This window comes from Polyodon spathula, chromosome 1 (assembly GCF_017654505.1).
Source record: "Polyodon spathula isolate WHYD16114869_AA chromosome 1, ASM1765450v1, whole genome shotgun sequence".
NCBI lineage: Eukaryota > Metazoa > Chordata > Actinopteri > Acipenseriformes > Polyodontidae > Polyodon > Polyodon spathula.
Window position 1 is genome coordinate 55750050 of NC_054534.1, and position 16119 is coordinate 55766168.

Consider the following 16119-nt stretch of genomic DNA (forward strand, 5'->3'; position numbering starts at 1 on the left):
GTTATTTAGTTAGTATTTGTTTCACATTAGAAAGCTGTTTCACTTAATGGCGGCTTTGAAGGTGATGCTTGGTACTGCATCATAGGAAGCTGTAATATACAGTAATTTCATTTATAAACACACCCGTAATAAAAGAAAAAAAAAATTGCAGACTACACCCATATCTTTTAATTATATATTACGTGGTTAAAGCTGTTTGTTGTGTTGCTTAGTAATACTAGTAGCACAACGTGTGATTGTGTAGAAATGGGTTTTTGCAAGAACTGCATAACCGAATTTTGGAAGTTGTTTGCGGACCACCTGGAGTTACTCGCAGACCGCAAGTTGGGAACCACTGCCCTATAATATTTTTGCTGTATAAAATAGTTTTCAGTCTTACCTCTTAATATTGCTTCCATCATTTTGGAAGTTATGGAAGTTAAACTAATAGGTCTCTAATTTCCTGGGTCTGTCATATCCCACAACATTTGCAAGCTTCTAGTCTTCAGGGACCTGACATGTTTCTATAGAACTATTCATTATAGTAGCCATTGTTCTGCATATTTCTACCCTTCCTGAAGAACCCTTGGATAAATCATATCTGGCATGGTGATTAGCTACTGTAGCTTATTTGATACATCTACTTTACTGATGTTGAAATCTTCAAGACCTGTGTGTTAGCGAAAGGGAGGCATATCTGGCATAACATGGGAACAACCTGGGGCCACATTCTGGGGTGCACAAGTGGGTCCCCACAAATGTTATTGAAATGAAAACATTCTGGGGCTTATCTCTTCTAATGGGAATAGGGGATACACCTGGAATTAATTTATTTTGGTCCACCAACCCAATCTATGCTGCCCCAGTTTTCCCCTCCACAAAGACCCGGGACAGATTCCAGTTAATGTTAAGATTTTACGTTACAACAACAGTGCTATGGCTCTCCCAAAGGACCATCCTCAGTTTGACAGGCTCTTCAAATTATGGCCACTTCTAGACCATCTGAAGCATAAGTATGAGAAGAGATATGTACACCTGGCCAAAATATATCTGTAGATGGGTCCCTCATGCTGTTCAAGGGGAGGATTCTCTTTAAGCAGTGCATTCCTATGAAGTCTGCCTGTTATGGGATTAAAATATACAAACTGTAAGAGTTCCAATGGGTACACTGATAGGTTTTAATAAGATCAGTACACAGGGAATGAGACTCGGATTGAGACACCTGGCTGCCCTCCATGCTTACAGAGCACTGACAAAATAGTTTGGGATCTTGTGTTTTTTTCCTCCTAAATCTTAGCTACCATATGTATGTAGGTAACTTCTACACAGGGATCCCTCTGTTTAGGGCCTTGTACACATCAGATACAATGGCTTGTGGTACAATAAGATACAATAGCAGAACCATTGCTCTGCACTGCAAGGAACTGCTGGTAGTTAAATACACTGAACTCACCACCATCCATGATGTATCAGTTCCACACAGGACACACACACAAACAAGCCAAAGTGTTTTTCTGGACTGCAATAGATACATGGATCAGTCAGACCAGATGCTGGAGCTATACAGAAGACCAAGGCATGGTACAAGAAGCTTGACATGTACATGGTCCAGATTACAAAGTCTATGTAGTGTACCTTAGTACGGCACCAGAGAATCGGTTTACTTTTCTGGAATTTCAGACGTCTATGACCTCCATCCTTGTTTGAAACACAAGAAATACCAGTGACTGAAAGATTGGAAACAGTGGCAAGGCTTGGTCAACAGCATTTTATTCGAACACTGCCACAGTCCTGGAGAAAAGCTAAGCCACAAAAAGGTGCCATGTATGTTCCCACAAGGGCATGCGGAGGGATACATGGTACTACTGCCAACACTGTCCCTCTCAGCCAGGCCTCTGTTTGGAGGAGTGTTTTGAAAGGTACCACACTAAGCGAGTACAGGAAGGACTAAATAAACCCCAGAACAAACCACCATGACGCATGCTGTACCAGTACCTCTTGCAACAACATTACCTCAGGCTCTAGAAGAATTCTGAGTAACAAACCATTGAAGGGAGATGGTATGTTACCCATTTCTAAAATCCTTATTTTGTGCAGATTCAAAAAATGTATACTTGTGCCAGGCTATCTTTGGTGGCGTATTGGGCACATGAAATTGGGGTGGTTGGGGCTGCATAATTCAAAGTGAAAAAGGGAAAATGCATTGGTGTTAGTCTAGGGAAAGGTGCCCATTCTGGTATCTGTGAACTCGGGCAATATAAAACCACTGTCTTTTCAATAGTGGAACTAAAGCTGTTAGATTTACAGGTCCACATACTGTAAAAAAAAAGAAGCACATTTTACTATACACAGTGACATTACCTCAGATTCCTGGAATATTGGTAACAAACTGTTGAAGGGTGATGTTATGTTACACATTTCTAAGATCCTTATTTTGTGCAGGTTCAAAAAATATATACTTGTGCCAGGGTATTTTTTCTGGTGGCATACTGGGCACCTGAAATTGGGGTAGGTGATCTACACGATGAGTTGCATAATTCCAAATGGCTTTTTAAACCAACCAAGGATTGGGTGTATTTTGATCACAGAATGTTGAAAGGGTGGCGTGTGAGAGGGTTGTTAAGAATTATAGGAAAGCAGAAAACGAGATGGAAAGAGAATATACATTAATGTACTGTAATACTGGTGGCTGGTAGAAAGATGTGGCAGGAAGTTAAAAGGGTCTTTGTCCTTAAGTCGACAGAGGATAGTTTAAATATGGTAAGAAGACGTACACATGGCTTGTCTGTTATCACCAGTGCTCTGCCATTGTAGTTCCTGTGGTAGCTTAAAGGAGCCTCAAACTGACTGCTGTACTGAAGCCTGTTTGTGTGTACAGTATCTAAGACGTATGCTACTTATGGGCATGAATCTAGTTAATTTTAGTACTTTCCACCCTGAATGTTTTTTAATTATCTCTGATGTTGCTTAAAAGTTTCTCAGTAGGGGACTTGCAGTAGAGGGTTGATTTTGGTTAACCTGTTTTTCGCCAGCAAGTGACACAGCAGTCTTTCATGGTACTGTCTTGTGGATCCATTCCAATCCATGTCTTCTACTAACATCTCTGTTCTGACTAGTTCTTGTTTGTCCCTGGCAGGTGGATGGGATCCTCTGGAGAGCCGTGGCCTGCAACACAGTGACCAACATGGAGACACCAACGTGCCCCGCTCCCCACCAGAATGGTGATGTCAGCAGGATCCCCCATGGCTCTAAGGAGGTCCAGCCAGGACTGTTACTGTACCTTTACCACAGCCAGGCCGAGGCCGAGGGAGAGACAATCGTCTTTAACCTGGGAGACTATGTGGCCGAAGAGATCTGCATAGAGGCAGCCAAAGCTTGCGGTGAGTGAGCCAAACCAAATGTAAAGAGAGATCATGCTTACGCAAAAATCTTATTATGTACACAGTACAGTTTAATGAAACGTAATGACAGCAAATCAATCTTGAAAAATACCTTCTGGTAGGAAGCACAGGTAGTATACAATCCATCTAAACTTTTATTAATAGTGCTGGGATGAACATGGTATTTTCATGTTCGGATATCCGTTCAAGATTCAGACAAGTATTCAGATATTCCTTCATTTGCCAAACGTTATTAAAGCTATTATTTGTAGCACTGTGGGAGAATAGCTTAGAAGTAAGAATAGGTTGTGTGTAAGAAGGCTTTATTTTACCCTAGTTAATTAACTACAAAACAAAGGATGCTATACAGTAGTTCATAAAGTAAACAGCGCATTGTTTATAATCCCTGCCATTGACGTGTGTTTGCAATTAACCAGTGGCCTTAGACACATTTTCATGAAGTAATAACATTACATTTTAACTTGAATAAATACTTCAAATAAAATAAATGTGGAAAAGGGGACATTGAACAATGGCAAAACAATACTATTTGCTCACCATTTAATTTCTCTTATTGCATTCCACATAACAAAAACGAGGATCACAACATATAAAAAAAGAAAAACAAAACATTGATGAAAATACGAGGCATGTCCTTTGCAAGTTGGGCCAGTGAAAATTCTGCCAAGGTGGTAAATCTGTGCAAGACAATGTACACTGTGATATAAATTTCTCATGTCTATCAATTGTGTAATTTCTGGCAGACACCGACATGTTTCTTTTGCTTTCGAATGGATGTTTAAAAAAAAAAAAAAAAAATCAGTTGGTTATTTGCCCAGCACTATTTATTAATCTTACTAATGTATGAATATGTGCTTTATTTATGGATAACCAGTGTAACCAGTCAGCGTTGGGTTATTATTTTGTGTCAATATATTATTAAAAGTAGCCAGCAATAAACTGATGCCGGCATGTTTGGGGGAAGTTTGCACTTAATTTCATATAATTTGTCAGCTGTGTTTTTTTTTAACCATTGATGTTTAATGGGAAGGTAAATCCAAATATAAAATAGGCATACACAGGGCTCCAGACTGCGACTAAAATGCAACACTTTATTGTTTTTGTCTAGCGCCTGTAACACAAAAATGCTGCCTCTCCCTTTTTAAAAGTATGTGTCAATATTTATGAATGCCCTGTGACACTGGTCTGTGTAAAACTAAAGTGCATATCACGTGCAGGGTTGTGCGATTTCTGAAAAAAAAAGGGACAAAATGCTAGAAAAATCTACTTCCTGGGGCTCCCGAGTGGCGCATGGAGTGCAGAATGCGCCCTATAGTGTAGAGTTCGCAGGTTCAAATCCATCTTATTGCCGACCGTGACCAGGGGTTCCTAGGGGGCGGCACACAACTGGCCGAGCGCCGCCCAGGTAGGGATTATGAAAGCAATCTGCACATGATAATAAGGTTTTGCTTGTATTTTATAATGGACCAGTCCAGGGGTGTGGTGATATAGCCAGCTTCTATATACAGGAGAGGGTGGCTTATTTAAAGAGGGGATCTCTCGAAGCAAACAGCAAGTAGCAATGTTCCTGCAAATGCCTTAGGAATAGTATAGGATAAGTATAAGATAGTTGAGTATTCTGGTGTTGTGTTTTAAACCTGATGCTTTTGTTTAAGGTCTTTGTTTTTTTCACTGCACTGTTGTATTTATTTGCTTGAAAATCTTTAATAAACTTCTCAAGTTTCCACTTTAACCTTGTCTCCTGACGCCTTTCTGCTCCAAACACCAGCAGTCCGATCACACAACCTTACATTCTTTACTAGATTGCTGCATTTAAATGCTAGGTTCATACATGAAGAAAGCAGCACCACTTATTTGCCAATTTACAAAAGAACATTAATAATACTTTAATTTAAAAGATTAGATTAGCATTTTTTGTCTATTCCCTTCATATCTACCAAACAGTTATTTTATTTATTTTTATTTTTTTCACATTAGAAAAGTGGACAGTTGATTAAAAATAACGCTTGAAAATTATAAATCCTGCAGTGATATGATCGTTTCACTGTAATGACTGTGTAAGTATATTGGTCAGCAACTAACCCTAACCCTCTCTCTTCCATCCCCAGGTATCACCCCAGTATACCTGAACATGTTTGGCGTCATGCGAGAGAGCGACCGGACTTGGTACCCACCCAATCACATCTTCCATTTGGACGATTCATCCAGTGAGGTTGTGCTCTTTCGAATCAGGTGGGTTCCGAAAGGTTTCTTCCTGTTGTAAGAATTGTTCATGTTGGGCAAGGAAACTTCCTTATGTAACTTCTTCCAACACTGAAGTCCTAATGGGGACTGACAATGTCTTAATTCTAATTCGACAGTGGATCGGATATTTTCTTGAACCCGATTTGTCAATATGAGGTCACAAATCTCTGGTAAAGGACCTTGGGCCTCATTTACAAAAGGGCGCTAAAGTTTATGGTGCGCGATGATTGAAATTAGTCTGCACGTTAATGATTTCCGTATTTACTATTGCAGTTTTTGTGTGATACATGGGAGATTATGGCGTGTACTAAATTTAGAGCGTCACATTATGGTAATCAGAATGAATATGTGGTTTTATATTGTAATACATGCTGATGTATTTAAATGAGCATCCAGCTCAGAATAATGACATGAGCTTTATTCACATGGTATTTACTAAATGACATCAGTTTTAGTGCACACATTAAAGTGATCATTTATTAGTGTGTATGAAAACCAGGCTTTAACCCAGTGGTGTGCGGTGGGTTTTCAAGTAGGGCTTGCAGTAATATATGAGTGCAACTCAAGAAATTAAAAAAAAAATAAAAAATTAGGTTTACTCACCCTATTTATAGGTGAAATCTATATTTCTATATGTTTATGTATTTTACCTTTTTTCTGCTTGATAGAAGAAAAGCTTGTATAGTGTTATACAAACAGTTCACAAAACATGTTTACTTTTGTGTATGGGATACCTGAACTGAAGAACAGCTCCATGCAAGAAGTTTTTATTTTTTTTATTTTAGCATTGAGGTATTATTTAGGCTATTGGAAATACCCACAGTGCAAGATCATCCACCACTTGGATACTGAAGCCTGAAGGCTACCAGACCACAGATAGAGTTCTGAGCAAACCGCATTACTTGTGGATTATTGAGAAAAACGTTTGCGTTCATGTAACAAAAACTAGTGCTGATAAAATCACAAAATAAAAATATTTAAATGTATTTATTTTCCAATAGCAGTAGAACCCTCATAAGAGGGCTTATCTGTCTGGGTATTTAACAACATGAGGTGAGCCTTACCAGATGGTAAAGCCCTCCTCTTTGGGTTGTATGATCAGTTTGTCTTTTGTTATTGGCTGTACCACTCGATTTAAAAGTAAATAAATGCAATTTTACAATAGGTTCTTTTGATTTTTTTCTAGTTCAACATGTTTGAGAAAATGTAATGGTCACAAAGAATCCATAGTGAGGCTTGTAGTTTTTCAGATGTTTTACTGTTCACTGTGATTTCTGTTTGCTCAGTTACAGCATTAGTTTTTTTTTTTTCTTTAAATTTAGTAGTTGTCAGTTATTTTTATTATTTTCTCCCAGTTTAGAATATTCAATTATTATTCAGACTCAGCTCACCGCTACCACCCCTGCGCTGACTCGGGAGGGCGAAGATGAACACACGCTGTCCTCCTGAAGCGTGTGCCGTCAGCCGACCATTTCTTTTCACACTGAAGACTCAACATGCAGCCACCTCAGAGCTACAGTGTCGGAGGACAACGCAGCTCTGGGTAGCTTACAGGCAAGCCTGCAGTCGCTTGGCCAGACTACAAGGGTCGCTGATGCGCAGTGAGCCGAGGACACCCTGGCTGAACTAAGCCCTCCGATCAGCTGGGCTTACATATGCAGCAATACCAGAAATATTGTCTATTTAACTCTGTCAGATGGGACACTTGTTCTTCTTTTCATCTTTTTATTTTGAATGGTAACTGCCAAGACTTGGGAGACATAAAAAAAAAATATATTTAAAAGCAGGACTTATTTGTATTGATTTGGCCCCATGTCTGTTTTTTGAAGTAATATACTTCCCTTTGCCAACAGGTATTATTTTCCCAACTGGTACAGCAGTGGAGGCTGCAGGGCTTATCGTTACGGTGTCTCCCGGGGTGCAGAGTCTCCTGTCTTCGATGACTCTGTAATGTGTTACCTTTTTGCCCAGGTAAGACAGCTTACATTTATGCCATTATATTTCTCTATAAAAAAACGTGTTGTAAAGTTGACTTCTAATTTATATTGCTGTTTTGGGGGGAAAAAATGAAAAACGCCTCACAAAAAGACACAAGACGATTCATCTTCCCCCAGGGATGTGCTGAAGCAATCCTGACACTTGAATTTTCAGAGTCAGTTTAATTTTTAAGGCACTGACACTTGATTGACTGAGCTATTAAAGGCTACAACATCTTGGTATGCTCTTTGCGTTTTAATATTTGTGCACATTTACATACAGCCCCTAATGAGTCCTTGCTCACTGCCATGAATAAGAGCTGTTTGCAGATCCTACTGGTAAAGGGTGTTTGTAGTGCTGATAGCCTTTAACCTTTCTGCTACAGCGCTGCTAGAAATCGTTTATGTATGAACAATGATGTAATGGTGACATTTAAATACCCATTTTAAGCCTTTTTAAACAACCATTGGTTGCTTACCAAATTGCTGGCATCTCCAGTGCTTCAACAGCCAATTAGGGATTGTTTTATTTACTTGTAAACAATACAGCAAGTTTCAAAATGCACAGACGGAAAGCTAAACGAGTGAGTTTTATTTTTTTGTTTTGTTAGGAGATTCGCCGATCACAAGTACATAGCTTACCATCCAAAATGCTCATAAACCCAAAAAAGAAATTAACTAAATATTAACTATAATGAAATATTCATAGTATAAACAGACTTGACTCCCCAATGAAAACACATTTCACTAAAGCCCCAAGCTATGTGGTGCAGGATTTCAGTGTCTTAGGTTTCGATTACCCTATACCAGTGGGTTTCAAACTTTTTAGGCCCTGTACCCCTTTCCAAAAAGTGTAGTCTACTGTGTACCCCCATCTGAGATAGAGTCATAATATACCCATGAAAACAGAAAAAAAAATAATTTTCTAATTAGTAGGCTTAAGTACTTACTGATGTTAACGCTCTCTCTCTCTCTCTCTCTCTCTCTCTCTCTCTCTCTCTCTCTCTCTCTCTCTCTCTCTCTATATATATATATATATATATATATATATATATATATATATATATATATATATATATATATATATATATATATATATATATATATATATATATATATATATATATATATATTTTTTTTATTTTTTTTTTTTCTATTTTTTTTTTAATGCTTACCTACCAATGTGATGGATGTGCATGTTTTTTATCACAGATTTCAGTAAAACTACACCCTGATTAGTAAACAGTGCAGCCCCTAGACAAGGTTTTGTTATTCTGTATTTTAAAATGAACGAATAGGACTTTGCAAGTTACAAAAAAATTTAAGTGGTTCGTTAAAAAAACTTAAAATGAACAGGACTCAATTTGCTGGCTCAGAAGGCACAGGGAAGGAGGAGGGGCTAGAGTTCAGACAGCTACTGTTCCTGCAAAACTGCTGTTAAACTAATTTAAATAAAATTAAATTAAAACTAAAAATGCTATGTAAAATTATTTCAAAATCTTGACCAATAAGTGGCAAAATGAGTCCAAAAACAGGTTAAGCTTTTGAAAAACAAAACTAGGGTTCTAATTTAAACCAAAATCACAAATCAATTCTCAACAAAAGTCGCGCATTAATTCCAAAAAATGCAGAAGTGTAAGGAGAAAACAGACGGGGCATTTTGCATTGAAAAAAAAATCTGGTAGCGTGCAGAACTGTAAATATTGAGTAACACATTAAATATGTGGTTTTTTTATTTATTTATTTATTTATTTATTTATTTATTTAACTTGAATGTTATGGTTGAACACATTTAAAATGCTGTCTGTCCCTTGTGCAGCATCGAATCCAGCCAGAATAAGCACATTGTTTTGAATTGTGAATATTTCCAAAAACTAAATTTGGTTAAAGCAGAAAGGTGACATTTATATCATGCAGTCAAAAATGACTTGTTGATGGACACTCGCTATATGATATGAACACACTCAATAGGTCTGGAGTAGGGAATCCAATTTCAGACACTTCCCAATCCAGGAGTTAAGGATTGATTATTATTATTCTTATATATTTTTTAAAAATCCGCTGTTCCATTTTTATAATAATAATAATACCGTGCTTTAGCTTTTATTAGCCTAATAATTAACGGTGTACATGCGTAGGCTAATGCAATTACTCGACAAAGGAGTTCTTCAACGAATTTGTCAAAAAACACAAGCATTGCAATTAAAGATAACAGTCGTGTATGCTCCAGCTCCAGTGCAGTGATTTCACTGTCTAAGTAGGGTGGCACAGCTGCCTGCTAAACTCAATAATACTGTTATTTAAAAACATAAACTTGGATAAAACACTCTGAACTGATTAAACTAAACTACAATCACTGAACATTTAAACTCCAGAAAGCAAACGTACCTGGTAAATACTATGCATTTTTAAAAGAAGCAACATTTGTAAATGAATTTTTGAGCAAATTTTAAAACTTTTTTTTTTTTTTTTACATTCAAACTAGGTAATCGTAGGGCATATTTCATCGTAGAATGAAATTGTTATTGTAGTGATAATCTTCAGAGTCTCAGCTGTTTAGAAAGGTATACTAAGGTATACTTTTGGTAGATATTTGCCCTGATACAAGTCCTAAAGTCAAGTTCAGACAACAGAAGGTAGAATTTTCACAGTAAGCAGAAGGATAAATATGTGCATAATACAATCTGCATCACAAACTGGGAAAAACCGCGGGCGGAATTAGAGTGAGGGTAGTTGACAAAATGAATAATTTTTACCTGTGTTTTAAAGCCCCTACAATTGTGAGATGTGAAAATCGCTTTACGTAGAGTACAGTTTAATGACCCATTGAAAAGTATTGGATCCCTGCATAGTCACAGCAGAAGGGAACTAACTAAATTAGATGGTGCCCAGGGTTTAGGAACACATTAAATATGTATGAAGGTTTTGGGGTTTCTGTTTTAACACAATGGCACAATGTGCCAGATAAGCAGTATCAAACACAATTCAGATATTTTATTTCTGATTGCAGTTAAACTTGTCCTTTAACAGATTTCACACAGATTTCTACCACATGTAAAATCAATACAAGTATACAGAAGTACATTTTGTTATGGTTTTGTTCTTGTTTTTTGTCACAATCAGACCCACAGGTCCAGTCAAAAGGCTTAAATGCCTCGTTGTCAATTGGGAACTGGGCTTTTTCATAGGCAGCTTTTGACAAAAATGCAGCAGCAGCTTACTCTTGTGATGACAAGTTATTTAGGAACAGATTGAATAAACTATTTGAATGTGAGTTTGATAGTGATCAGTTATCAGATTACAAAGCTGTTCTGTGTCAGTTTTGAATTGGTTAGCAACGAATCACTATCGGAGCTACAAAAGGTGTTGTTTTAAAGTAAGTTCCTGTTTCTTTGGTCAGAGCAATTAAATTGGAAAAATCAGTTCCAACACAAGGTTGTTCCCTAAGCCGAAGTGGCAAGCAGCATACCCCTGCAGTTGACTTGCCGATGCATTGAGACTGCACGTTCTGCATCCACTGAATTGGGTTAAGGCAAAGCTTTGCCAAGTTATACAGATGTGGAACTGAATTAGAAACAGCCTCAAAACTTGGTTACCCAAGGGAATCTGGCATACTTTAATAAAGGCATTGTATGTGCAGTTTCTTTGGGAAATATCTTGAAACGATCATTAGCTGAAATATACTTGGCTTTTTTTGTCGTCCATTTCTATTATTTTACCTCCAATGCTGAAAACTAGATTTTAGCAACCTAAATAAAAACAATGCAGCACCTAACTTTGTCCCACCCCCTGATAGGTTGATTAAAACTTTGTTCTCATTTGAATAGTAAACAGGACACAGCACACAGGACGGCAAAGGAATAAAAAAGGGCTTCTACAGAAGGAATAGTTTGCGACTCTTGCATTGAGCAGTTATTAATTTAAACAAGATTTATTTTTTTCTCCGTACTTGTCCATATGCATTGGCCCCTAAAAGAGGTGAATTTCGCTTTGACCCCTCAATTTCACGATTTCCGAGAAATCCGCGAAATCGAGATTTAGGTAGATCCCTACTTATAACTATATCATCTTAAAGGAAGAAAAAAAACACTTAACTGACTCACAACTATTAAACCACTGATTTATATAACAAAAAATAAGTAAGCAGCTTATTGTATAATCTTGGAATGATATGACATTCTTGTTATTTTCCCTATACATAATATACTTAATCAATAACAGGAATTACCAGAGGCCCTAAACTAACTTCATAGGTAATCACAAAGTGGCTTGTAATCCTTGGTATCCTGTAATTTGGGGTGGTCATTCAAATATAATTATTAATTAAAATGAACCTGTCCAAATGTTATACAGTGTCCATATGTTATAAGTGAGCCATCCATCTCCCCCAAACATAAGTGTTAAAATACTAATCCACCAACATCTCGTCTTTTTATTACACAGCTTTTTGAGAAACTTAGTTTTTGATGGTAATTGGTAATTTGTAATGTTCCCTGGGCACTCTTGAGAATGAGCTAGTTTGATCAGAATCATTATCTCCTACAATAGCTGTATATAGATATACATAAATGCAGTACAATATATTACCAGAAAGCAGAAGACTTTCACAATGAAAGAACATTTACACAGATAACTAGCTGATGAACTAATGACCCAATATAATTATTCTAGACTGTCTGCGTAGTTAGTGCAAGCTGTTTACCACCTGATAAATAATGGCTTATCTGGGTTGTGGGTTATCTGGGTTGTGATTATGATTTGGGAATGTTTTATGTTTGAGTCCATGTCTAGTGGATAAGAACATTATGATGTTATAGTACAGTAAAGTAACTGCAAAACCATTAATTTACCAATGATTGCATTTAAAGTAGATGCATCCTGTGGGATTGTGTAGTCAATTAATGCATTTTCTCTGTCTCTGTAATAGTGTTTTGCCTATGTAAAATACTTTTACCACATATTTCTGCATTGTATAATACAAACTCTTTTTGTCTCTTAAAAATCATGACATTTTTAAAGGAGCCTCATCTAATCATTATCAGATAGCAAAGAGAACACCACGTTCTTGAGAAGGAAGTCTTTATTAAGAAAGAGGAAGTAGAAGTGTTGAGCAACAATTCATTGCTCAGAAGTCTTCATGACTAGCTCCCTATTCCTTGTTTTGCTGAATTGGAACTTGTAGGTAATCTGGTAACTGCTGTTATTATTTATTGCATACTGGGGTAGAGTCACTGTACAACACAGAAGGCATAGTTAAATCCCTCCATTCAACTGATGATGATAAATTAACTGTATCTGTAGTGTTCACCATGAAACAGCTCTATCACAGATCTGTAAACTACCAAAGCCGAAAGAACATTTTGTTTGTGGTTATCCAACGCTTCAGATAAGGTTTTGGTTCTGGGAGTAACTTACTCTCTAATTTTAACATTCAGAGAGTAAAATGTATTTTCACGGGGTAAAATGCAACTTTACCTTTAAGTCATCAGTAGACTCAATAGATACTGTACACTCTTTAATGGCAATGGGGTTGGCATTAAAAAAGAGCCTTCCATTTTAACTGCAATGTTACTTTGAACTACTGTACAACCAGGCGTGTGTTCTACAAGGTTATTTGTGGGCTCAGCATATGTTTTTCGAGGTATCACACTGACTCTGCAAATTACTTGTATTTTAACATTACATTCCTAAACTCAGTAAACATGTTTAAATGTCAGTATTAAGCCATACGGATAAGTAAAATAAGGAAATGCATAAACATTATAAAACGTTTTTTTTTTAATATTATAGGCACCTTTTTTAGCGGTTGCTTCGGACGATGGTTCCAGTTGGATTTGTAGCTGAACTGGGGTGTTTAAGCTTCAACCTGTATAGATTCAAATCTTTCTTATTCTTACTCTGATTGGCTGCAAAGACAACAGGGCTAGCCAGAGAGTGGTTAATGTTTGTTTAGTTGGTTTTTCTAGTGTACAGTTTCCTATTAACTGAAGACATTTTATTCTGGGAGATGTAGTTGTTAGTGGAAGTTTTAGGGGGAGGCGGGCAAGCTGTACAGCAAAATTGCTATGCATATTTTTACGTATTAAATTTAAATTGAGTGCATATTTCGGATTTTGTGGTTATCTATTTACATTAAAAGTGTTTGCAGTGAGTGACTTCTTTTTGGTGCATCTACAGTTTAATACCAATGCTTGTAATGCTTCTAAGATCTGAAATTTAGACTGAGTTTTGCATATCTTGGCATTTTTCAGACATTCAATAAAGTGGATCAGTGCTGTTTCTTTTTCCCAGCAATCCCAGTTCTGATTTTGCTTTTTGTCTCCCCAGTGGCGAGATGACTTTTTGAATGAGTGGGTCAAGTTAACAATTACCCATGAGACCCAGGAAGAGTGCCTTGGAATGGCTGTGCTGGACATGATGAGAATAGCCAAGGAGAGGGACCAGTCCCCATTGGCTGTCTTTAGTACTATCAGGTAGGCCTAAGAAGAATGGTGTGTATTCAGTACTGGTAAGTTTAGTGGTTCTTCAATCAAATTTGGTGGCCATAGAGTGAAGCCAAAAGCACTTACTGCTGGTCCATTTCTATACTTTACATTTTCTATATATGGAAAAAGCATTTTTAAACCCATACTGTTGTTTCACTTGCAATGAGCAACCAATCAACGCTATTACCACCAGAGTAATAATAAGATTGTTCAACAGAGCCAAAACCAAATGCAAGCCCATGATAGCTGCAATGAATTGGGCAAAACAAAAGCTGCATTGCAGTTGACATCAACCATCATGGTTGATTAAGACCAGAGGGGGATGGAGGGTGGGGGCAGGCTACTAAGGAATCACTAGGGGCTATCCTGGTGGTTGTATTGATGAAATGTTGTGCAAGGTAATTTCACAGCGACTGATTGTTTTAAAATCTGATTGCCAAAAAATATCTCAAAGCACATTACAAAGCAAAGCTAAATATATTTGTAGAGATTAAAAAAAGAAAGCATGATCACATATAAATGCAGTTTGGTATAATATAGTAAAATCCAGTAAAGGTGGATTGTTGGGGATTCGTTGGTTCCTCCTCACTGGCACTTGACACTGAGGGAGGAGCTTCCAAGTGTTTTTGTGTAAGAAATGATCCTACTAAGGTTTTGCGTTCTTCAGGAGAATCTGACCAATAATTTCAGAGGCTTTCACACAGATTGCCGGTAACTCAGCACAATAGAATTCTATGCCGAAGACGACCTTGTTTAAAACCCAGCGGTTTTGTCAAAAGAGAGCAGGAGAGATTTTAATTTTGTTTTAAATGTGTTTCCGAAATCACAGGGTAGTGGCGAGATAAGAACATAAGAAAGTTTAGAAATGAGAGGAGGCCATTCGGCCCATCTTGCTCGTTTGGTTGTTAGTAGCTTATTGATCCCAGAATCTCATCAAGCAGCTTCTTGAAGGATCCCAGGGTGTCAGCTTCAACAACATTACTGGGGAGTTGGTTCCAGACCCTCACGATTCTCTGTGTAAAAAAGTGCCTCCTATTTTCTGTTCTGAATGCCCCTTTGTCTAATCTCCAATTGTGACCCCTGGTCCTTGTTTCTTTTTTCAGGCTGAAAAAGTCCCTTGGGTCGACATTGTCAATATCTTTTAAAATTTTGAATGCTTGAATTAGGTCACCACATAGTCTTCTTTGTTTAAGTCTTACACTTGTCTCTATTAAATGCCATTTGCCATGTGTCTGCCAATTCTGAATCTTGTCTAGATCATTTTGAATGACCTTTGCTGCTGCAACAGTATTTGCCACTCCTATTTTTGTGTTGTCTGCAAATTTAACAAGTTTGCTTACTGTACCAGAATCTAAATCATTAATATAGATTAGGAATAGCGGACCTAATACTGATCCCTGTGGTTTCTCCTCTAATCCGTACTTTCATTTTTCTCCGGGTTAACCATGCAATTATCCATTATCGATGTTCTTATTATAGTTTCAATAAGTTTGCATATAATAGAAGTCAGGCTTATTGGTCTATAGTTACCTGGTTCAGTTTTATTTCCCTTTTTTTGGATCGGTATGACGTTTGCAATTTTCCGGTCTGTCGGTACAACCCCTGTGTCAAGAGACTGTTGCATGATCTTGGTTAGAGGTTTGTAAATAACGTCTTTCATTTCTTTGAGTACTATTGGGAGGCCCAGGGGATTTGTTTATTTTAATTTTTAGGGCTCCTTTAACACTTCTGCCTCGGTTATGCTAAAGTTATTTAAAACTGGATAGGAACAGGTTGACATGTGGGGCATGTTGTCCGTATCCTCCTTTTGTAAAACCTTGTGAAAAGTAATCATTTAATACATTTGCTATTTTTTTACTTCGTCTATGATTTTGCCATTTGTATATCTTAGACATTTAACCTCCTCTTTGAATGTTCTCTTGCTGTTACAGTATTGGAAAAACATTTTGGAATTGGTTTTAGCCCCCTTAGCAGTGTTCATTTCTGTTTCTCTCTTGGCCTTTCTAACTTCCTTTTTGACTTGTGTTTGCAGTT

The 16119-nt window shown here is 37.3% G+C and overlaps 1 protein-coding gene across 3 annotated transcripts in view; it reads left to right on the plus strand.

Annotated features, from left to right (window-relative positions):
* Nucleotides 1-16119, plus strand: part of jak2b (Janus kinase 2b) — a 130452-nt gene that overhangs the window by 85670 nt on the left and 28663 nt on the right. For all 3 annotated transcript variants that reach the window (XM_041257597.1, XM_041257605.1, XM_041257613.1), the window contains exons 2-5: nt 3116-3359; nt 5489-5612; nt 7478-7595; nt 13928-14073. In XM_041257597.1, the coding sequence (XP_041113531.1) occupies nt 3164-3359; nt 5489-5612; nt 7478-7595; nt 13928-14073 (584 nt within the window). In that variant the 5' untranslated portion in view covers nt 3116-3163. The remainder of the gene's footprint in view (nt 1-3115; nt 3360-5488; nt 5613-7477; nt 7596-13927; nt 14074-16119) is intronic.